Here is a 22,113-nt window from a genome sequence, read left to right as displayed (position 1 = left end):
CTCATTTTGTTTCCAGCTCATTTAAACACAAGTGCATTTTTGGGATGGATTTTAGCAGTCATCTAATTAGTGCCCCTGACTAAAGAAAGAAGAGGCCTTAGGAATAATACAGGCTGGGTTCTGTCCTATTCCTGCTCTGCTGGCAGCTCTCAAAAGCTGAGTTTTCCCACAGGGATTAGGTGGAAGTACTTCACCGTTTCCCTTTTTCAAAATTTTCCACAAGTGTGGAAGTTTGTGGTGGGGATGGCGAATGACGATTTATGCTGAGGGTAAAGGATGTGAACAGAGGTGTCAGTTTTAATCCAGATGCTGCCCATTACCCTCTGATAGATCTGAATGAAAACCTGAAAGAAACAGTGGAAGGACCACCATTTTAATAGATAAATGTTACAATGCACTGAAGCCACATTCATCTTTAAATTCACATTCATAAAAAACATTGTTAACATGTACCTGTCAAGGAGTCAATAGAATAATGGTGGATGCTGACCCTCCTGGATCCTCCTATGCTGGACTTGCAGTAGAAATGATGTCAGTGGTTGTAATTTGTGATCACATGTTGCAGAGAAACAATTCTATCATTTTTCTATCACTTAAAACAGAAATAACGTTGGAAACAGTAAGCAAGAAAAATCTGAGAAAATACTGGACTTTTTTATCTTCCAAGCTACCAGTGCAACGTCGCAATGACGTCAACTCGGGAATTAGCCAATCAGAAAAAAGATCCCATCTCTCTCTCTCTCTCTTTGTTTTTCTGTCTCTCTCTGTCTCTCTACTGGCTGCTCCGTTCGAATGCTGATATTTCCGACAGCACTTTAAAGCAGCGCTCATTGAACTCAGGGTGACGCGCAGCTGTGACCCAACAAAACTCCTCGGAACAAACATAGTAAGGTGGGGGGGGAAAAAACAATTATGAAGGCTTCAGGTACTATAACTCCAGCGGCTTTAGGAGCCTTCCTCCTGCTGCTTTGCGCGTGTTCAACCAGAGGTAAGTCTTCTCTGTGCATCTGAAACGACGCGTCTCAAATCAGATTTACTGTCTTCAAAACTTCTCGTAAGATTTTATAGCTTTTGGGTGTTGGCTCATAGGAACCTTTCTGCAACCGAATCAGAGCTCTAGCCCCCTCCCACCGGTAACATTTTCTCCTGTTTCCATTGAGATGTAATTCTTTTAAATAGAGTAAAAAAACAAAATAATAATAATAATGAAAAACAGCTTATGAGTCTGCTCGCTTCCTGTTTTGTAGCCTATAAGCCAAGGTTCTAGTGTATGGAATGAGTGAATGAGAAACAATAGTTTTATCAGATGTTTTGCTGAATGTGGCTAAATGATAATTGATGCACAAGTTAAGTCCTTCCTTCAGCTACCAGGTCATTATTGTCATGAAAGAATGATCATTAAATGTGACTTAACTATGTTATTACATGCGCCACTGTTATTACTAAGGCCTATTTTTTGTGCATGTTTTTTTTTTTTTTCTTGTAAGAAACCGGTTGGTTAAATAAAGGCTTGCACTGGAGTTGTGTAGTTTGTATTATGCGCCATTGGCATTGCACTGCAGGCTAAACACAATGCTGTGCAAACATCATGAGTCACCCCCCCTATGTCTGCACATTCTGCTGCTAAACTTGTGATCCTTCAGTTCAGATCTTCAGTTTTTTGTTCTCATTTTGACATTGAGAGTTTTTTTTTTTTCAAAACTCTCTCTGAATATAATGATATATTGATCAGCAGGGTTCCGATGAATCATGAAATTTCTTTTATGATTCTCGACTTGTTCCTACAAGTCGAGAACAAATGGAGTAGACCGAACAAAAACACCAGGAGAGATCTGAAAGTCATGTCCACAGCATAAAAATGGCACCAACACCTTAAAGGTTTCTGCTAATCGGCTTTATTTTGTCAAACTGCGTTGTTTTTGGTGTTAGGATGGGGACACATTTCCCTTATGTCGTAATAACAAAGCATTTAAAGGTCTGATTTAAACTGAAGGTGTTGTGTTGGTTCAACAATGACATTCCTTGTATTCAGCAGCCAAAGAAGTTCAGGAAAAACCTTGAAGAGCACTACAGAAGTAGCATCAGAAAGAACGTCTAAACGTTTGTATGCTAAATAGAAACAAATAAAGAGTGACCCAAGACACTTTCCATTGGCAAAGACATGCACAAACAAAAATAATTTCCTGTTTTGCCATTTTATTTTGTAGTGTTTACATTTCTGTGAACGCTTTCTGGTGTCGGAGGTTGTGCAGATGGTGCAGGAAATGACACCATCTGTGCTCCTGTCTGGAACAAGCAGGGGCCAGCTGTCCACTCGCCTAACTTCTGGCCAGCCTGCGGATGTGCCGCTGACCTGAGGGAATTACAATGTGCTAGTCAGCTTTGCGGCCACCAGGTGCTTTGGCTTACTTGAACAAAATCGACCTCTTTCGCCGTCGTGCTCTCAAATGCGCACTTGCTCATCAGCCACATGTTGGTCAGGTGTTTCCTCAGCTTCTCCTGAGCCGCTGCACTGAAATGTTGTGTAACTGCTCAGAGTCCTGAAAGAACTGGATGCTTCTGTCCAACCCAACTAATCCCACTGGATCCTAATCCCAAGGATAAACATAGTCGGTTGTCTCTGACGGGTCCACAGAGGCCAACTAAACTATTTACAAATATTTAAATATCTAAAAGTTCTGATTATTTATTCTTACCTGTCTACACATTTTTGTCTGTTGTAATTTTTATGTATAATTTAAAGTGTGTATTTTTTATTTAATCAGTTGAAAATACATGTTGTCGTTGTGGTGTCTTGTAGACTCAAAGTGTCGAGCTTTGAAACGTTTTTCTTGCCTTTTCAGTGCGTACATGCAATTTTTCCATAACAATAGAAAAATCACATACACTTTTTTTGTGCAAAAGGCCACAAATCAGACACTCTTGTTTCTGTATCAGTTTTGTCATTTCAAGGAAATATAAATGAAGTGACCAATCTCTGGAAGTCAAATTCCTTCTGTGGTTGTGTCTATGCACAAACTTTGTGACCAAAGATGTTTCTGACTGTTTGTAAATCACTTAATCTGAACTTCAATGAAAGGATGTCGGAATCGAAACGCACACTGGCTACAAAAATTTAAAGATGAATCGAGAAATTGCCTGGTGACAGAAATCAGCTAAAGATTTCAACTCCGTAATTATTTTGCTTTTAGTTTTAAAACATCATACAATGTTTTGCAGTGACTGCTCTGTTGCACGTGGCATTGTGTTGCCTCTGCTCATAGTATTTAATTAAACACTCCCTGTGACAGAAAGGCTGAAAATTATGTCATCGGGGCTTTTTTTATTGTCTTCTTTTATTATGCATTTCACATAAATTAATCACAATCGGCTGCGATGAGTATTGGCATGTCAAAACTTTCACTAAATCCATCGTCATGGGAAAATCTTTTGGCCAATTTGAGATCAGGCGAGGTTGCTTAAAAAGTATTTCTAAGAATAGCAACACTTGCGGCTTATTTGAGATGTTTCTGCATTATTAAATGAGTCAGACACCATTTCTTAACATTCATAGTTCTGGTCCTGAGGCTTTTTGTTGTTGTTTTGCGGGCAGGTTACAGCAAACTTAGACGATAGCGACTTCATAGCAAGAACATCATGCAAGCAATAGAATTATAGTTATAAGTGGTAAAATGTCACATTTGTTTCTCTTTAATAAACGCACCAAAACTAGAAACTCCAGTTCTCTGACTCTGTAGAGCAGCCAGCAGCACATGCTGTAATTTTTTACTTTCTCATCGTTTGCTAAATGTTTTCTCCTCACATTGTCCGTTCTCCTTCTCGTGTTCAGGCGACTACTGCGAGGTGAACGCCTGCCACAATGGAGCGACATGCGTGACGGGAGTAGGAGAGGATCCTTTCATCTGCATCTGTGCAGACGGCTTTGGTGGGGACACCTGTAACCTGACGGAGACAGGTAGAGTAGAGAAGGCAAGTTCTGCTCGTGAAGATGTGTGTGATGAAAGACTTAAGAGATTTCACCCGTTGTACTTCCTCCAGGACCGTGCAGTCCTAACCCGTGTAGGAACGACGGCTCCTGCGAGGTCATCGCTCCGACCAGACGAGGGGACGTTTTCAACGAGTACATCTGCAAGTGCCAGCCCGGCTTTGAAGGAACGCACTGCCAGATTAGTAAGTTGCAGCTCCCTTTCCTTTGCTCGCTACTTCAGATCGGCATTACAACTCCAGAGTTGTTTTTTGCTTTCATTTAAGGTAATTGAAGGGGTTTTTTTCACATAAGAGGCATGGAACCTCTTTTATTTTTTTAGGAAGACACTGAACAGCATTTGTGATAAAAAAAAAAAAGAAAAACTTGCAATCCAAGTGAAATGAATATTAACTTTTGGTGCAAAAAATAAAATGGAAATAGTGCAGTATAAAACGAAGGCTGCACATTGGCGCTCATTGAGATCTTCACGGAGTACTTCCACAAAGTCAGCAGTGAAAGAGATGTGCCTGCTCAGGAGATGCATGAAAGGGTCTCATTCAGTGGAATCTGTGGTGTTTTTGTTTGGCTAATCAGTGAAAGCCCACTCAAAGTCTCTTAGCATTCAGATGTCCTCCTCTCAGGGTCAACACTTCATCTATTTGTGCTGAAGCTCGACCCAAACACATGAAGAATTTCAATTACCAACTTGCCATGCACTTATAGTGGAAACAGATGTTTTATTTTTGCAAAAAAAAAAAAAAGGGATACTTTGAAAACACACATGAAGGAAAAACTCAAAACTGTGGAACTACTTATTCTTTATTTTATACCCAGAAAAAGGTTGAATAATAATGAAGAAAGCAGCTGAAAGGGTTCACAGCTGAGTTGGGAGAGTCTGCAGAGCACAATTGTTACTCATGTTTTCCATGAATCTGGACTTTATGGCAGAGTGGGACTGTTGAACTCCTAACAGAAAATAAAAGTAACCTTTTCCCCCCTAGCTATCATTCAAAACAGCACTCATTTCAAAGTTTTAAAGTAAACGAACAATCAAAACACATCATATAACATGGCAAAGACTTCAGCATGGTGTGTTTATTGGTTTTTCAGGGAAGAAGGATGAAGCCAAAACATTAGAGGCTGCAAATGAGTGGGGGGAGATTCAGTTTTGAACAGGATAACAACCCTGGATATACAGTCAGAGCTGCAATAGTATGGTTTATTGGAATAGCCTCCCATTCAGTCTAATTCTACTGGAGCTATTTCGGAAAGAACAACAGGCAGAAATGTCAGACACGAGATGTGTCTGACTTGCTCGGGTGTGTAGTTGTAATAAATCGTGAATAGGTTTAAGGGATATAAATAGTTTTACAAGGCGCCATACGCTAACCTATTTTGGTGTTTGTTTCTCACCCAGATCATTTGTAATACATGTAAGCCGCCCTGAGCCAGTGATGTCGCAGCGACTCACGCATTTGTTTCTAAGTTGTGACCAATCCTCTTAGGAATAAGACCAAAACAGTCACCTGGCTTTACATCAACACATTGTCTGCTTTAGTTTGAAATCCTGTAAAACCAGGGTGAATGGGGGCAGTTTCAGTTAATATTTGGTTTTAATATTGGTAGACCTTGCCAGCAACATGAATAAAATGTCATCGGACTTTTATCGTACTGCATACCTAAGAGCATAGAAGAAACCGTTGTTATTTTATGGTGTTGCTGTAACATTTGCCTGGCAGTGGTTCCAAAAGTTTGAAAGTTTCTTTGAAATAGATCTAGACAGAGGGCCGGGGCACTCTGATGACCTCCGCTCCCCTCACTGTCCTCTGCAGGGCTCTCCCAGAATACCACACCGAGATACGAAACGCGTAGACCAGGACTTTGCAGTTTTACATCCTGGTTAACATCCAACACAACTGCCCCATGGTGATAAAAGGAAATGTTGAATTTCAACGTGCAGAAAGTGTTACTGCCACGTACTTTTCACTTTTTTAGCAAATTAATTTCAGTTTAAAGATCATATTTGTCTTCGTACTATTTAATTGGCCACATTAGTGCAATCTTGTGAGTTCCAGTGTTGATTCATCTAGAAATTAAGACTCCTACAGAAAGTAGGGTTTATTAATAACCAATCAACTTTAAAGTAAAGGCTGGACAATGTTGTAGAGAACAGACTGGAGTTCTCCAGCATCACAGCTTGAATTAATAATAGTTGAATAAACATTTTCAATTTCTTACCACAGCGCTTTTTTTGTTTTGTTTGTTAGATTTTTTTTGCCTTAGGATGCATTTGTACAGTAAGAATATAAACATTTCCAGCTCTTTGTACTTTACGCATTGTTTATTGTTCCTTTGCCATGACTGCCGTTACTAGTAAATAGTCAAAACAAAATAATAGTTAGCGTTATGTGCTTTTGGAAGAGTCAAGTTCAGCCAACAGTCCAACAACCAGTTTTACTCACGCATCTTTTTGTGAGAATTACTTGCCAACCTTGGACGTAGTCCCACATCCAAGGCATAAACAACCAATAGAAGTAGAGCTCAAGACATGAAGCATAAGTAGACGGTAATTTTACTTTCATAAAACACGCCTGCATGCATCATTTAACAGACTCAGTAGACTGTTTTAGTTTGGAGCAGATCCATTGTGAACAACGAGAGGTACAACGACCTGGTTTGGTTGGAATGGGTTCTCAGTCCAGACATTCAGGCTTCCAGGTCAGCGTAATCTTTCTGTATTGGCTGAAGTCACTCATGTGCCACTGGCCCGTCTGTCTGTAGCAAGGGTTGTTTGGGTTGTTCTGACCTGTGAGCTGCTTTCCTGAAACATGTGACCAGAACACCTGTTTGTTTACCCACCACCGGCTCAGAAGAAGATGTAAACAACAGCCTCCAGACAGTTTTGTGGCGTCATCGATCCTCTGGTTGCCTTATTTGCTGTGTCAGAGTGCCATCTTGTGGAGATTAGGGTGCACTATGTCGAAATTTGGGCACAGGATGTAACTGCAAACATGTTTCTACTGGGGCTGAACTCCTGTGTGATGGTACAAAAACCCTAAACATCTCATTTACCAATTTACTTTCACGTTTGATTTGCAAATGACTCCCACCATCACTTATTCCAGTTATAATCATGGGAGGGAATGATGATGATGTGTCCACTTGTCCTATCCACTCACTGCATTAGATCTCTACAATTATAGTTGTTCTGTGTTGACTATTTCCTTGCTGTGTTCTTTTTTGTTTTTTGTTTTTCCCAGATGTGAACGACTGTGCCAAAGATCCCTGTAGAAATGGAGGAACCTGCCGGGATCTCGACGGTGACTACACCTGCCAATGCCCATCACCGTATGTCGGGAAGCAGTGCCAGCTACGTATGCTCACCAGTTACACTTTCTGCGTAAAAAAAAAAAAAAAAAAAAAAATAATTAATCAAACATTAGCTCTGAGGAAGAGAAATATAATTTGTGAAGCTAAGTTGATGTTTTCATCCTAGGTTGTATTACCCTGCTGGGTATGGAAGGAGGAGCCATCGTTGAGTCCCAGATCTCTGCGTCCTCTGTGCACTATGGTGTTCTGGGTTTGCAACGCTGGGGCCCCGAGTTGGCCCGACTCAACAACCAAGGCATCGTCAATGCCTGGACGTCAGCCAGCCATGACAGGAACCCCTGGATTGAGGTGAGAGAAGTGAAGGTGACGGCTTTTAGGCATGGGACGATGAGCCTTCGGTGTAATCACTGTTTATCTTCAGATCAACATGCAGAAGAAGATGCGTCTGACGGGCATCATCACCCAGGGAGCCAGCCGCATGGGCGCGGCAGAATACATCAAGGCCTTCAAAGTGGCCAGCAGCCTGGACGGAATCAGCTACGTCACCTACAAAGGAGACGGCATACGAAGAGACAAGGTCAGGGGGTGACTTCGTTTCACAAAACTACCTTTCATTTCTCATTTCCTTCAGTGAACGCAATTCTTTCTTGTGTTTGTGGGCTGCAGGTTTTTGTGGGGAACGTTGACAACGACAGCACTAAGACCAACATTTTTGACCCACCTATCGTGGCGCAGTACATACGCATCATCCCCGTCGTCTGTCGCAAGGCCTGCACGCTGCGTATGGAGCTGGTGGGCTGTGAGCTAAATGGTAAACAACCAGGAAGCGGATACGTATTTCAAGCTGTTATCAATGATCTGATCTGCTTTGTAAAATGTGGACCCATGAAGATGGTGTAAAACTGCGATGACTGAAAATCTTTTTGGGAAAACAGTTGATGTGAACAGGTTTTAGGAATTTTGTTCTCTTCATTACCTGCGTTTTGCTACTCTCTCTTTACCTCTTTTGATTCCTGCTTTGTTTTGATAACGGCCTGGTGTCAAATTGGTTGAAATCATCTGCGGCGGGTCCTTTAAAAGTTGGAGAAAGTTGATTCTTCTTTTCTCCTGGGTGTATTCACTTTCTTTTCCCTCTCTTTTCTGCTCTTTCACTTTGTTTTCCCAACTCCCCCTTCCCCATCTCGTTTTTTTTTTTTTTTTTTCATTTTGCTTCGGATTCACAGTTTATTCAAACACGGCAGGTTGCTCCGAGCCCCTGGGAATGAAATCTCGACTCATCTCAGATGATCAGCTTTCAGCCTCTAGCACTTACCGCACGTGGGGGATCGATACCTTCACCTGGCACCCTCAGTTCGCCCGGCTGGACAAGGCGGGGAAGACGAACGCCTGGTCTCCCGCTCAAAACAATCGCTCCGAGTGGATCCAGGTTAATAAAAAAATCCAGCGATCGATGTTTGATTGATGATCGGTGTCTTTGGATCCAGTTTAATCTGAAAAATCTTACTGTGTTTCTTTCTGCTCGCTCCTTAGGTGGATCTCGGTAAAACTAAACAGCTCACAGGCATCATCACTCAGGGTGCGAAGGACTTCGGGGTGGTGCAGTTTGTTTCAGAGTTTAAAGTTGCATACAGCAATGACGGAGAGTCTTGGCGTATGGTTAAAGATGGCAACACCGGCAGTGATCAGGTCGGACAGGCATAAATACTTGAAATGTTTTTCTGCAACGCAATTTTGTTCTGTAAATCTCTCACCTCTGGCAAATATATGTGAAGAAATAGGAAAAAAGCAAACTGTTTCAGCTGCTTTAAGCTTCTTAATTATTGCTATGACTAAATATAGTTAAATCTAGATAAAAAATATTTTCTTTTCGGATTTCTTTTCTTTTATGAAACGTCTGTTTCAGGTTGATCATAATTCTTACGTTTACCTCAAAACCTTTGCTTTATGCTTAAAAGTTTGGTTTGAACTCTTACCTGCAGATTTTCCAGGGAAACATCGACAACAACACTCACAAGAAGAACGTGTTCGAGCCGCCGTTCTACGCTCAGTACGTCCGAGTCGTTCCCTGGGAATGGCACGAGCGCATCACTCTACGCATGGAGCTGCTGGGCTGCGATGACTAAACCGCTGATCTTTCCTCGTCCCGTTTCTTCCACGGAACGTGGATCTCATCATGTTGACGCTCTGCGGAGACGACGTCTCCCTAATAGCTTGGACATTAACACTTATAGCACTTTCTCATTAGTGACTTTTTTATGTTTACATGGCTACATTAATTGTCATTCCAGCCTTTGGTGAATTACAAAGCACTTATTTGATTAGTTATAATATATATATATATATGTCTTTCATTTGGGTGATTTACAGCCTGAAAGGATTTAACATGTTTTTTAACAGTATGCAGAGAACAAATGCTTGGCTCCATTTTGGCGATCTGCGACTTATGCAAAACGTGCAAAAATAATTGAGGACTTGTGAAACACAGTGCAAGTATTTTTGCCCCAGAAAAAGAAAATATCCAACATTATGTAGCTCAACTGGTAGCTTAATGGTTTTTAAGTCATTTATATAATTTTCAATTTGTAACTGCTTTGATTTGTACAACAAACACGAAATATGTGGAAAATATTCAAAAACAACAACAAAAAAGATTGTTCAGTCTTGTTGGTCCGGAACTAAGATTGTTAATAAATGTTAAACAAAATCTCTTCAGTGTGTGCTGTGCATGTGTTTTGAAATGTGTCACCAGACTGTCATTGCCAGGCGATTTGAATCCAATTGCGAAGGACATCCAGAGTAAAACACCATGGAGTGATGGAGGCTGCTTCCTTAGGATCTCAGCAGTGTCAGGGGCTCATAACCAAAAAGCAACTCTGAAACCAAGGCAGCCAAGTGAAACTTAGCAATTTATTTCAGGAGTTTCACTTGTATCTTCTTTTACATTCATTGCCTCAAAAACTAACCTCGAAATGAACTAATCTTAACAGAAGTTAAGTCAGTCCTGCATGTGTTTAATGCAAGTTTTCACTGTGCAGAAAGTTAATCATCCCTCTATGTGTGTATAAAGAGTTAGACTTGATGTTCTGCAGATTTTTCTAATTTTGTAAGGCAATTCCAAAAAAAAAAGCTAATCCAATCATACAAATCTAAAAAAAACAAAACATTAAATGAAAAGTAAAAAACAAATTCACACATTTGGTTATCTTTATGGTATGAAAAGATTTTTAGAATTATGAATAAATCCATTGTATAGCCATTTTTAAGTCAATACAATCTTTGATGTGCAACAGTGACAGAGAAACACCTAAGGTTAAAACATTGAACATGGTCTGAGTTAAGTCATGATAGGAAGTTATTTTGAATGAAAAACATTCAGGTTGGACACACAGCTGCTTGATAACTGGTGCAGCCCTTAAAGGAACAGCAGTAATAGATTTGTCCTGCAACTGAGTATCTGAGCGTCGATCTTCAGTCTCTAGTGCACAAATATTCGATTAAGGACCATCTCTGCAGTGAACAGTACAGGCCTTATATCTCCTGTTACGAGTTTTCACCTCGCACAAGTGTGACATTTTACACTAGGAAAAATTTAGCCATGATCTGTAACCTCTTTGGAGTGCAAAGAGGTGCTTAGTGTAAGAAAATCTCCCTCCACACTTGATGCTGCCAGGTTTCGAAACCCGTGTGTATTCTGAAGTTATTCCCATTCAAAGCATTACAATCTTGATGTTTTTATAAGCCTAAAGTGACATAAAATTTGAAAAGGCTTTGAAATGCAAATCTCGCTTTGGCAGCGTATGTACGAAATGCCGTAAAGTGTTTGCACATGGAAGTAGTTACGATTTTTGCCTCGACTGCTGAGATTTTGCAGGTTTTGCTACCAGAATGAGCCTCAGCAAGTACTCCAGTGAATAACTGGTTTTGACAGCAAAATGTTTAGGAGGAAGTAGCCTGGGCCAATAAAAAAAACACTGTTAGAAGCAAAATATTCAGTATAACAGATCCAATGACTCCAATCATGTGCAGTGATGAAGCTAACTCATGTCTTCTCCTCGAGATCAACAAGAAATGTCAAACTTCTATACGAACTCTGCTTCAAACAGAACCCTCTCTATTTTCATCCTGACCTCGGTCTTCTTTCCTGGACTCAACTTTTTGAACATTTTCACCAGGTTCATGAAGTAGAACTCGTCACAGTCCTGAGGTTTGTCCAAGTTCACTTGCAACATTTTGTCCCGTTTGGTCACGGCCAGCTGACCAAACGCTCCCTCTTTCTCCGCAGCATCGTCGCCGATCGCCATGCCCAACAAGTTGCTGCGCCCTTCCTGCTCCGCTCTGCTCAGAGAATCCAGAGCCATGTCTTCACTCTCGCTATCATGGGCCTCCTGCAGAGACATCCACACCAAAAGTCAGGTGTTATCTACAAAACTTCCTTCAAATAACTCTTGTATTTTTCAGTTTCTTTTATAAAGTGATACTGACAAACATTGAATGCAACACCTTAGGAGTTGGATTAAGTTAATCAGAAGTTCCCAGAGGGTTTGTTGGCTACGTTAAATGTCTATCAGTTTTCTTACCATGAAAAATGAGGCTTTCTCTCCATCAGCCAGCATTTTGGCTCTGTTAACTAATGAAGCTCCATCCTGTGGGTTGTCTTGGTTCTTCTGCATCTCTTGGCAGAACTCGATGTGTTTGTTGAAGTCGTGCTTGCTTCCCAGCATGGCTATGCAGAACAGACAATGGTAATGAGGTCGTTTGGCGCAGTCCAGTCCACATTTATGGATCGTGTACTCTGAAAAACAGACCGACAAAAGAGAGCGTGGATAAAGTACTGTGACATCTGTTCATTCGCTCCCTTGAAAATGAAAAAAGCAAAAAACAAAAAAGCAGCAGGTCACCTCCAACATGACAGGCTCTTTTTAGGTGATACTCTAAATGGAGCATGACTTTGGAGCGCTTCGCAGGCTTGAAGAAGGCCGGCGTGCAAAAGGGACAGTGATACAGGCCTGGGAAGCAGCAGGTCATGCATTTCTCCAGGATAGGGAAGGTCATTCCTCTCTGGATGGTGACGTGAAGCTTAGGAAAAAGATATAGAAAAGCGTCATTTAGTTCAAAATGTCGCGTCTACGTTTGCAATTGGCAAAACCTGGTGACCACAAAGTGCTTTGAACGAAACGCGAAATGCCTGGACGGTAAAAATAGGATGTTATTTGATTAATTGTGATGATGTAATGATACAAACACATTTACAGTAGCTAGGTCGAGGAGCTAGCAGTACAATAAGGAACCACCACTTGGTACAAATGCATTTGATTGGAGTAATATTTGTCTAGCTACTGACTGACGCTAACTCGGCAGAGACGCATGCTGCTCTTGAGGTACAAAATTATGTTAACTGCAAGTATATTTCATTACTTGTCGAGGTTGAGTGTCTTCCATCTTCTCCAAAAGTTGTTGTCCTCGCCTGCTTCTGCTCTTCTTCTTCCTCCTCCTTTGTTTAGTCCACATTGGTCGGCAAGCAACTGAACGGCGCAGTAGCCCCACCTTGTGGCCAGGAGTGAATACAAACAAATTACAAATTAATTAAAGGCTTGGCCAATTTAGTTTTTATTACTAACTGGCCTTATGAACAGAATACAGTGAGTTCGTATGTTTGTTTGCATTTATTTAAGCTGTAAGTGTATATGTTAGGTTTCTGTCAGTAGAAAGTGTTAATGCCCGAAGGCGGTGTGTTCACAGTCCAGTCCAACACGAAGCAGCAATTTACCATGTAAGCGGAATGAACATTGTTTTAGAAGAAGAACCCTGTGTTGTCTTTATCAGCAGATCTCCATGGAGTCCTGCTGCTTGTGTTTATTTTCTTGGTTGTCACAAAACCACAATGTCACATGATCGATTTGTTCTCTCTCCATGTATTAAGGCCAGTATGTGCTTGCCATTGGAAAGGTTTTGTCATCATCCCTTCATGTACATTGCAGGGGATTTCAGCATTTCTGAAATCACCAGTTCTCCTTTGAATTCTGTCAATTTAACTTTTTGCTGACTGTGTTGCCAAATTGTTAATATTCCCCACTTAATTGATCTGTAAAATTGTGTTTGTATTTGATGTAGGTATTGTCATTGTACAAAAGTTTTTGCTTAATGCCTTGTGATTCAATATTCAATCCAGTTGTTTTCCAAGGTCCATCCATTTAATTGCTATGATCCCTATTTTGGTGCAAATATTCTTCCAAAACTTTCTCATTCTCCCTTTGGTTGAGCTACAAGATTTTGATTGATTGCTGCTTATATTTTGGGTTCCTTTGCTGTTTTAGTGTTGCTCTCATGATGTTGTAAATATTCAATTTCCTTCCTACTTATGTGTAAAATAAGAGCAATTCTTTTTTTCTTCAATTTCTATTTAGAACACATCCAAACCTTTATTTAACGATGTGCTCTCCGTTAGACTGACATTGAGGCTGATCATAAAAAGGAAAACCTCACACAGCAGCCAGCAGATGGCGGTCAGATGTTGGAGAAGAATTAAACAAAAACAGAAGCTGAAAAAGTCTAAAGCAAGTAAAAATCTTCAAGATGGCTCACTCATTTTAAAACTCTACAGTCTTCATAAGTAAAAGGTTACATTCATGTTTAATTAGTCTACATTAATTGACTGCAGTTGGCTGGATTTCCCTACATGGAAAACTTTTTACCAGCAGGCATAATTAGTCAATTTGACTGCCAAGTTTTGTCCAGCTGGAATAAATAAATTTTAATCAATCAACTGCATGTTATTAGAGTGGATAGTTCTATGTTGTGGATCTGTTTTTCTTGTAAAAGTGAAAGCATTTATGTTTGTTGTGAATTAGCACCACTGAAATAAACTGAACTGAATTAAATTGACCTAAACAACAACTTAACTTTTTGTTTCAAGCTTCAATTCTGCTAAATTTGGGGTATGACGAAGTAATTTTACGTAACATACCAAAGTTTATGAGGCATTTATATCAGGGCGAGTCCAGCATGACACTAATTTGATATTCAAGTAAAAAAAACCAAAAAGTGTCCCTTCAAAACAAATCAAAGCTGATTACTCACAGAGCTGTACCACTCTCAAACATAAGCAGTTGTCTCTTATATAACAGCGGCTGGAAAACACGTACCTCTGTTGGCACAGAATAAAAAAGATTTCTTAAAGTTTCACAGGAAGCCTTAAACCATTTAGAGAGGACTGTCTTTGTAGAAATGTCTTGTGGCTTCACAGCGCCTGGAGTTCAAGGAATAGATAGTGAAGGATCGTGAAACTGCATAAGTGTGTCATCTCATTTATATGGACATTTGTCCATAACTCACACTTTAATTGTATTCCATAAACTTGTACTGACGCAGTTGAAAATCCCCCTATTCCTCCATCTGAACTTAGAAGTCTAAGTTCAGAAGAAACTTAGACTTCTTATTGTTGTATGTAATCAATGCAAAGCAAGTTATGACCAATTTCTTTAGACAGAAATGGGAAACATATACAGTGTGTATGATTTCACTCTTACAAATCAATTAATAAAAGTCCCCGAAACAGATCAAAGGTAAAATAGCCTGAAACTACTTAATGGGTTGATATGAAACATTTTTTTTTGTCTTACACGGTTGTAGATGTTCATCCCGTGCAATAATTTTCTTATCAAACACATGCACAGTGTTATTCATTTTGCTGAGACATATTAGAGCCTGCAGCATGGTGTTTCACATGTTTCAAAACAATTCGACATGCCGCTGGGAATTTTTGCGCTGCATTTTACTGACTGGAAAATGTGTCAGCATTTTACATTCAGACACAAACTAAACAAAGCAGTTCAGTTCGTGTCTGTCATTTTGAGTAAGCATGAATGTTTCTGCAAAGCTCCATTTAATACTCCTTACAGAGTTGGGCGTATTGGAGATGGAGGATGCTGCCTACCTTCTTGGGGGACGGTGTTCATCCTGGACTGGTCACCAGTCCGTCACAGTGACGCAGAGACTTGCCACACTGAATGCAGAGAGGCAAATATGTATCATGCTCACGTGAACAGGAATTGTGTGACAAAATCAGTCGAACAAGCCCCCGAATGCAGTATAAGGATGCTCTCAAACATGCACTCTCATGTTTTTCTTTTTTCTTTCAGATTTAACCATTGCTTTGTTTGATCAAATTCAACTGTATCTCAGAAACTTTACATTCAAAAGGCTACTACATACCAACACAACACATCTTTTAGATACTGTACATATTTTTTTTTTTTGGCGGTCTGAAAAGAAAAACTTGATTTATGCAAATTATTGCAGAGAAGTTGGTGTTCAACTTTGTAGTCAGAGATGAAATACATTTTTAAACCTTTTTGGATTATTAAATCAATGTACCTCTAAACTCCACACTCAGTCTGCTGCATATTGTCAGAATGAAAGGATGCAAAACTGTAAAAAGAAATCCTACAGGCTGAGCTGAATCCCACATTTGGCCCCTTCATCTTCATAGTTGAGGGCTGCTGAGGGTGTAAACCCCAGCATATAGGCAGCATTTTGGTGTAACCTCAGGAAACTGTCATGAGACTGGAAGTTTCCTTACAAAAGAGAGAGCAGTAAGTTGCATGCTGGTGAAGCAAACGTCAGTAACAGGAATGTGTTCAGAGACGCTTGTTTGTTTTGTGTCTGGCATCTTGTACGTGATGCTCACGAAGAGGTGCAGTAGTTCATTACACATTATTTCCAAACCTTTGCCTGTTTCATCCAGAGTACGATTTCCTCACTAAAATGATTGGTATTTTGTTTAATAAGCTCAAGGTTTTCTAGGAATGAAAACATTTGTGGTTCCAACCTCCGTCTTACTTAAAGATGGTTTGGAGGGCTCAGCTACTATCATTGCTGCATACAACAACACTGACAAAAAAAATCAATGATGGTGAATAACTCACGTGAAACTGCGTCACATTTCGAGATCATGTCCTCACCGATTAGATTAGCACAGCAAGAGCCGTGACGCACTAAAGAAACGCTCTTTATGTTCCCAGGCCAGTTTCTGAAACGTAGTTTCCGTCTTTTGAAGTTTCTAAAAGGCCTTCTTCCAGGATTTACCAGCATTTAGTTTTATCTGTCTTCTTGTTGAGTCTGATCAGTCCACAGCATGATGCTGTCACCTGCTCAAAGGACTTCTTGTTGGCTCTCCTTGCCAAGTCTTGGTAGGTTTTCACGTCTGCCAGCTGATGATCGATTGAACAGCACACAGCTATGCCTTTACACTTGATTGATATATGTGGAATCTGTTCCCCTGATTAAGCAGCTTCTGTTTGCGCTGGGTTTTGTTTAGGTGTGTCAGTGTAAATGAGGCTAAGTACAAGTGCCACACTTTCTACCCTTTCATCTGTGAAAATATTGCCAGTATTTGAATAATTTTGTTCCCACTTCACAACTGTTCACTACTTTGTGTTGATCTATTGAATGAAAACATGGAAGCTTGTGGCTGCAATGAGACAAATTAGGAAAAAGCTTGAAGCCTGAATGCTTTTGTGAGGCACTGCTGGCAAAATCTGGTTGGATATAGATATAGAAGTAGAATGGATCGTGCACTGACTTTTTAATTTATTGTATTTACAAATTAAATGATGTGATAAAAAAGCAAAGCAGTTTTCAAGCATAGCAGTTTTCAATCCTGGAATTTATCTGGGATAAATTTATCCCAGATAAATTCCAGATAAATTTGGAATATGCAGTATACACAGTGAACTTGCATGAAAAAGCGTTGGTAATGCTTAAAGGACAAATCTAACTTGAAGCATGTGAGTCTTCCAGGAAGATAGTTGGATAAACTGTCAAATGAAGGTCAGGGTACAGTATGGTAAATTACTTGCTGCAAGGAGTTGTGTCTGGGAGTGGCAAGGGCTCTATGCAAATTCTTTGAAAGACAAAAACACAACCTTTGTACACTTGTATCATCTTTAACATGTGCGTGAAAATCTGAATTAACTCCACTTGTTAACCTCTCACTGCCAAGAGTCACTCAGTCACATTGGCAAAGGTGACGATGTTCATCCTGTCATGGTGGTTTGGAAAGGAGACGTGATTTAGATGAAAAGGCTTCTTATGACTTACTGATGATGGAAACGTTTACTGCAGACTGATTCACTTATCTTTGGTCAGCTCATGTGATGCACCGGGTTTAGTTTGAGATTTGTCAGTCAGAATCTGATCCAATCATTCAGGAGCATGATCAGCACCCTCTAACATCTAAAGTCCTCTTGATGAACTCATTTTGGGGTAATCAAATGAATGTTAAGTCTTGGTTCTTGGTGAACTTTGTCTTCGTTTTGATTGCAAGTTGTCAAGTGCAACCATTGAAATAAAAATACAAATACAAATAAAATACAGTATTCTAAGAGGCGTCATTTAACCTGATACGCAATGGAGGAAAATATCTCCTCCTCTACTCCCCTTCTTACAAGTCATGCTCATTAAAAGGAAGTGATAAGAAAATAATTAATGAAATATTTCAAATGTTATGTCAATTCTTTGTTGAGCCAAGATGCAATAAAAAAGGATCTGGTCTTTCCCAGATTAAAAAACGTATTTCAATCTGTCCTCAATGGTATAAACTCACTGAATGCACAGTCATTACAAGACAAAGCTAAAACGGAAAATTGCGCTTTATTAGATTAAGACGATGCACAAACTATAGATGTCTTGTCCTCTTTAGGTTAAACTAAATCTATTTGGGATTAATAAAGTATTTTTGAACTGAACTGAATCACATCTATTATGACTTGATGTAAGAACACTATAAAATAAAATTAATAAAAATAATAATGTATTTCTTCCAATGAATGTATATGTTGATATACTCTGTGAACACTCAAACACTTCTATTAAATTTATTTTTTAGTAGTTACACATATTAGATTTTACCATTTTGAAGGTGTCTGCTGTCTTCTACCTATTCAAGGAAGTACAACAATTTCCCAGTTACTGACAAGAATCTGTCAACTTTGTGTATCTGTTGTTTGGCCTTCTTTCCAAAATTGTCTTCATAAATGTTTTGCCTTATACGAAAGACATTGCAGAAGCATTTAGTGAGACTGGCTGGACTCGTCTCTCTCAGAAGCACTTGTATTCCCCAGCTCCCCAAGCCTCTTCTGCGCCCACTAAACATAAATGAAAACTTCAGAAAGAATTAAGATGTCGAAAAACACGAGCTTATTGTTTTTCCTTTTATTTTTTTTAAGTATTCATCTATATTTGTGTTATTCCTTTTTTCTTTTTCCTCCCTCAACCGAGCTGTGGTTTGTTTGTTTTTTTGGGTGGGCGGAGCCAGTATGACCTACGAGGACCCTCGCTCGTGATTGGTTGCCCGGCAAATCTCAAAGTGTTTAAATATCCAATCGCGAGACCTTTTTCAGTATGTGTGGAAGCAACGGAACAACGAGGTTCTCTCTCGGTGGAAGACCGCGGTCCGAGTGACAGCTCGTCTCAGCTCTTACCCTACTCTCTAAACTCAAGTACCATGGAGGAATCGAGTAGTTGACGTTTCCTGCTGCAGCCTTTCTCTTTTAAGCTTTCTTCCCGTCGAATCATTGTGCCTCTGACCTGGTTCTTATTGACTCTGAACGACTGACTCAAGCTTTTACCATCCCGCATCATGAAGTACATCATCGGCATTGGCGGGTGAGTCAAGATGCTAGGCTAGGCTAGGCTAGGCTAGCGAGGCCTTAAAAGGACGGCGCACGTGGGGCTGCGTAGTCATTGCATCCGATGAGATACTTGACTTACGTTTTAATGTTGGATGTAATTTCTTATGGAATATATTGCTAACTCAATAGTTAAGCATTATTATTATCATTATTATTATTATTATTACTTGCTCGCGTTTCATTTGTAAGCAGAAGCTAACTGCTATAACAAAGTAACGGATGGCTCATCCATTCCCTGCAACACTTCATTTTACGACGCACTGCAAATGATTCTCTTTCAGAAACCTCTTCAATAAAATGCATCTTTGCCATGTTTTGCGTAAATGTCTTATTTTCACCTCTTTGTCGCACGCAGCGTCACCAACGGGGGGAAGACCACCCTCACCAAGCGGCTGATCCAGGCCCTTCCCAACTGCTGTGTGGTACACCAGGATGACTTCTTCAAGGTGAGCCCCGTTCCCACAAACGCCTCTTGGACTGTGTAGCTACTAGTCAACCTCAGGGATCAGTCTGAGTAACGCAAGTCAATGGTTTGTCTCTCCTTGCCCACTTGCATTCGTAGATGCAGTATAAACTATTCAACTTCCATGTAGCATAGTGCAGGCCTAGCAGAATGTACCTGGGTACATCTTATCAATGTATGTTTCAGCCCCAAGATCAGATTGAAGTTGGTGAAGATGGCTTTAAGCAGTATGATGGTAAGCCTGGGTTTTTATGAAAGGGTGTTCTTTTTGTGGGCGCTTCTGTGTGTTTTTTGCTTAAATACTGTAACGCTGTCTCATTTGTAACCTGCATGCAATTTAAAACCAAAAAAAAAAAACAGAACCCAAACAAAAACAAAAAAAAAACTCAAATATTGTTTTTACTCACTCTACTATTTTTCCATACACCTCTCTTTTCCTTCCCACCTGCCTCTCTGTTTAGTCATCACTGCCCTGGACATGGACGCCATGATGAGCACCATCTACGCATGGCTGGACAATCCAGTGAAGTTTGAAAAGTCTCATGGCGTTAATAACACCCTGGACACTGAGATTATGCCGAAGTCTGATCGCAGCAAGGACGAGGAGACTCACATCCTTATTGTGGAGGGCTTTCTGCTTTACACCTATCAGTAAGTCCTCAACCATATGCGCCTGAAATAATTAGCTTGACCTTTGCTTAGAAATACTAATCGGCTTCTGTGTCTGCAGGCCTTTGATTGACGTGTTTAACCAGCGTTACTTTATGTCCATCCCCTACGAAGAATGCAAAAAGAGGAGGTGGTAAGTGCTCTCCTGTAGTGCGAAACTTTTGGTTTTGAAATCTTTATCATTTTAGCTTGTTTTGAATTTTTTTTTTTTTTGTTATCTGTGCAGCTCGAGGAACTACAAGGTGCCTGACCCACCTGGCCTGTTCGACGGCCACGTCTGGCCCATGTATGAGAAACACACACAAATGATGGAAGAGTCAGGTGTTGATGTCTGTAAGTATGGGTTTATTGAAAAGATTGGACAGCCTGTGGATGTGCAAGTATATAATACAGTCTGTGTTTCGTTTTTTACAGTGCAGCTCGATGGAACCTTGACTAAGGAGCAGCTGTTCAACTTCGTCTATGGTGACATCCTGAACAAAATCCAGAAATCTCTCTAAACAAAGGTACTAAAATCATTTGACTGTCTTGAGGTGAAGTCACATAATCCACATGAGTTGCTGATTTGTTGTTCTGTTTCAGGTCAACTGATCGGCTAAGAAAATTATGTAATCAGAGTGCAACCAGAGGACCGTCTTGCCTTAATTATTTTTACTTTTTGCCTGGCAGTTTTTAACTGTCAAGAACTTTTTTTTTCTTTTTTTTTTTTATACACGAAGTTTTACATCATACAACGTTGGCATGACTTTTCATCTTTTCGTATTTATTGCTTTGTTACCACCTACACTCCTAAGAGAGATGATGGAAATGTTGAAGACATGGTTCCACTATGCTGCATGTATCAATAAATGATTCTTCTGCCAAAACTTTGTGTTTCTTCTTCTTCTACCTGAAACAGTTTGTTCTCAAAGACCTGAAGTTACAAAATCTCTCATCCGAGGCCCCTAAAAGTTGCCAAGTCCGACGTCAACAGGGTCATAATAAGAACATGATGTATCTATCTGCGCCGCAGCTGGCGCGGGTGATAAGTGACGTCATGAGTCAGCCTCCTGACTAGAAGTGGAGTACACTCAAAATTCAGACGTGGGGGGTGAAGGTGGGTGGGGCATATTTCCCTAACTGCACTTAAAGCAGATTACAAGTGATGTAATTGTGCAGAAATGAGTAAAATGTGTGTCCTGCTGATATTGACTAGTTAAATTCTCTACAGGGTAAAGAACCAGTTATTTGGTTTTGAACTGATGCCCATCATAAGGCTTCATTTGCCAAAAAGCATAACAATCCTATCAAAGATATTGTCCAGTTTTGAGGCTTTAGACTTTTTTTTTTTTTCTTCGCAAACTCATTTACTTGGACTTGAAATGGCACAGAATAGGATTTGTGGAAGTGTTTATTTCAAAAGGGATGGTGCACTTTACCAAAATTGCCAGAGATATCCATGAAGGATTGTTTTGCTCTGTAGTCTGAGGGAACAATCAAGAACATGACTCCTTTTAGTTCTGCAAGTGTTTCTCAATAATTTTGATGAGGTTGAATTGACTTTAATAGCCAGTGTATGGATTTTTATTTTGGTTTCTACTACAAAAATGCTACAAAAAAATGCCTTCAAATAGGCATTTGCTGCCTATTTGAAGATTTTAGTTACAACTTTAAGGATATTGCATTGTGTTTGCCAGTATTGGCTGTTGTAGTAATCTAAGTGCAAATCTAAGTTGAACTTCCACAGAAATCTAGAACTATGTGGACAGTGGGCGTGACCCTCAGAGTCAAATTAATTTCACTTTTTCCTTCCCTGGTGCCTCCATGGAAACACATTATGTAATGCAGCCAGGCATGTATGGAAGTGGGTCAGAGGTCTGCATATTGTTTGTTGGAAAGCGTCCGCTGGCCTATATTTGAGGTCATTTTCTCAGTGCAGTGAAGGTTCTACTTATCCTTGTGCCATGCTGCTCAAGGCAAGCTGATATTTTTAGAGCTTTCCGTCCGACATGTCT

The 22,113-nt window shown here is 40.1% G+C and overlaps 3 protein-coding genes across 4 annotated transcripts; 2 read left to right on the top strand and 1 right to left on the bottom strand.

The window, feature by feature from the left end:
- The first annotated feature begins 799 nt into the window (after positions 1-799).
- Positions 800-10,005, top strand: LOC129369421 (lactadherin-like). 2 transcript variants are annotated; one of them, XM_055044799.1, is made up of 10 exons: positions 800-988; positions 3,830-3,955; positions 4,039-4,170; positions 7,228-7,341; positions 7,464-7,645; positions 7,719-7,874; positions 7,964-8,108; positions 8,539-8,723; positions 8,828-8,983; positions 9,277-10,005. In XM_055044799.1, exons 1-10 carry the CDS (start codon positions 913-915, stop codon positions 9,418-9,420), a joined length of 1,416 nt encoding a protein of 471 aa, XP_054900774.1. In that variant the 5' UTR covers positions 800-912; the 3' UTR covers positions 9,421-10,005. The 2 variants fall into 2 exon arrangements, with proteins under 2 accessions (XP_054900774.1, XP_054900773.1); XM_055044798.1 differs by having other exon boundaries at positions 8,521-8,723.
- A 185-nt stretch (positions 10,006-10,190) lies between these two features.
- Positions 10,191-15,260, bottom strand: LOC129369422 (uncharacterized). Its single transcript, XM_055044800.1, has 5 exons — positions 15,231-15,260; positions 12,713-12,841; positions 12,196-12,373; positions 11,875-12,089; positions 10,191-11,682 (listed from the first exon to the last, which is right to left on the bottom strand). The coding sequence occupies exons 2-5, from the start codon at positions 12,803-12,805 to the stop codon at positions 11,377-11,379; spliced, it is 792 nt and encodes a 263-aa protein (XP_054900775.1). The 5' UTR covers positions 12,806-12,841; positions 15,231-15,260; the 3' UTR covers positions 10,191-11,376.
- Positions 15,261-18,683: 3,423 nt separating this feature from the next.
- On the top strand, positions 18,684-20,985 carry mibp2 (muscle-specific beta 1 integrin binding protein 2). The gene is made up of 8 exons (XM_055045263.1): positions 18,684-18,961; positions 19,343-19,433; positions 19,637-19,685; positions 19,912-20,101; positions 20,181-20,252; positions 20,346-20,452; positions 20,534-20,625; positions 20,702-20,985. The coding sequence occupies exons 1-7, from the start codon at positions 18,936-18,938 to the stop codon at positions 20,617-20,619; spliced, it is 621 nt and encodes a 206-aa protein (XP_054901238.1). The 5' UTR covers positions 18,684-18,935; the 3' UTR covers positions 20,620-20,625; positions 20,702-20,985.
- The last annotated feature ends 1,128 nt before the right edge of the window (positions 20,986-22,113 follow it).

The sequence above is a fragment of the Poeciliopsis prolifica genome, unplaced genomic scaffold (genome assembly GCF_027474105.1).
Source record: "Poeciliopsis prolifica strain line A6 unplaced genomic scaffold, Auburn_PproV2 SCAFFOLD021, whole genome shotgun sequence".
Classification (NCBI taxonomy): Eukaryota; Metazoa; Chordata; class Actinopteri; order Cyprinodontiformes; family Poeciliidae; genus Poeciliopsis; species Poeciliopsis prolifica.
Note: the sequence above shows the minus strand (reverse complement) of the source record. Positions and strands in the feature narration are given on the sequence as shown.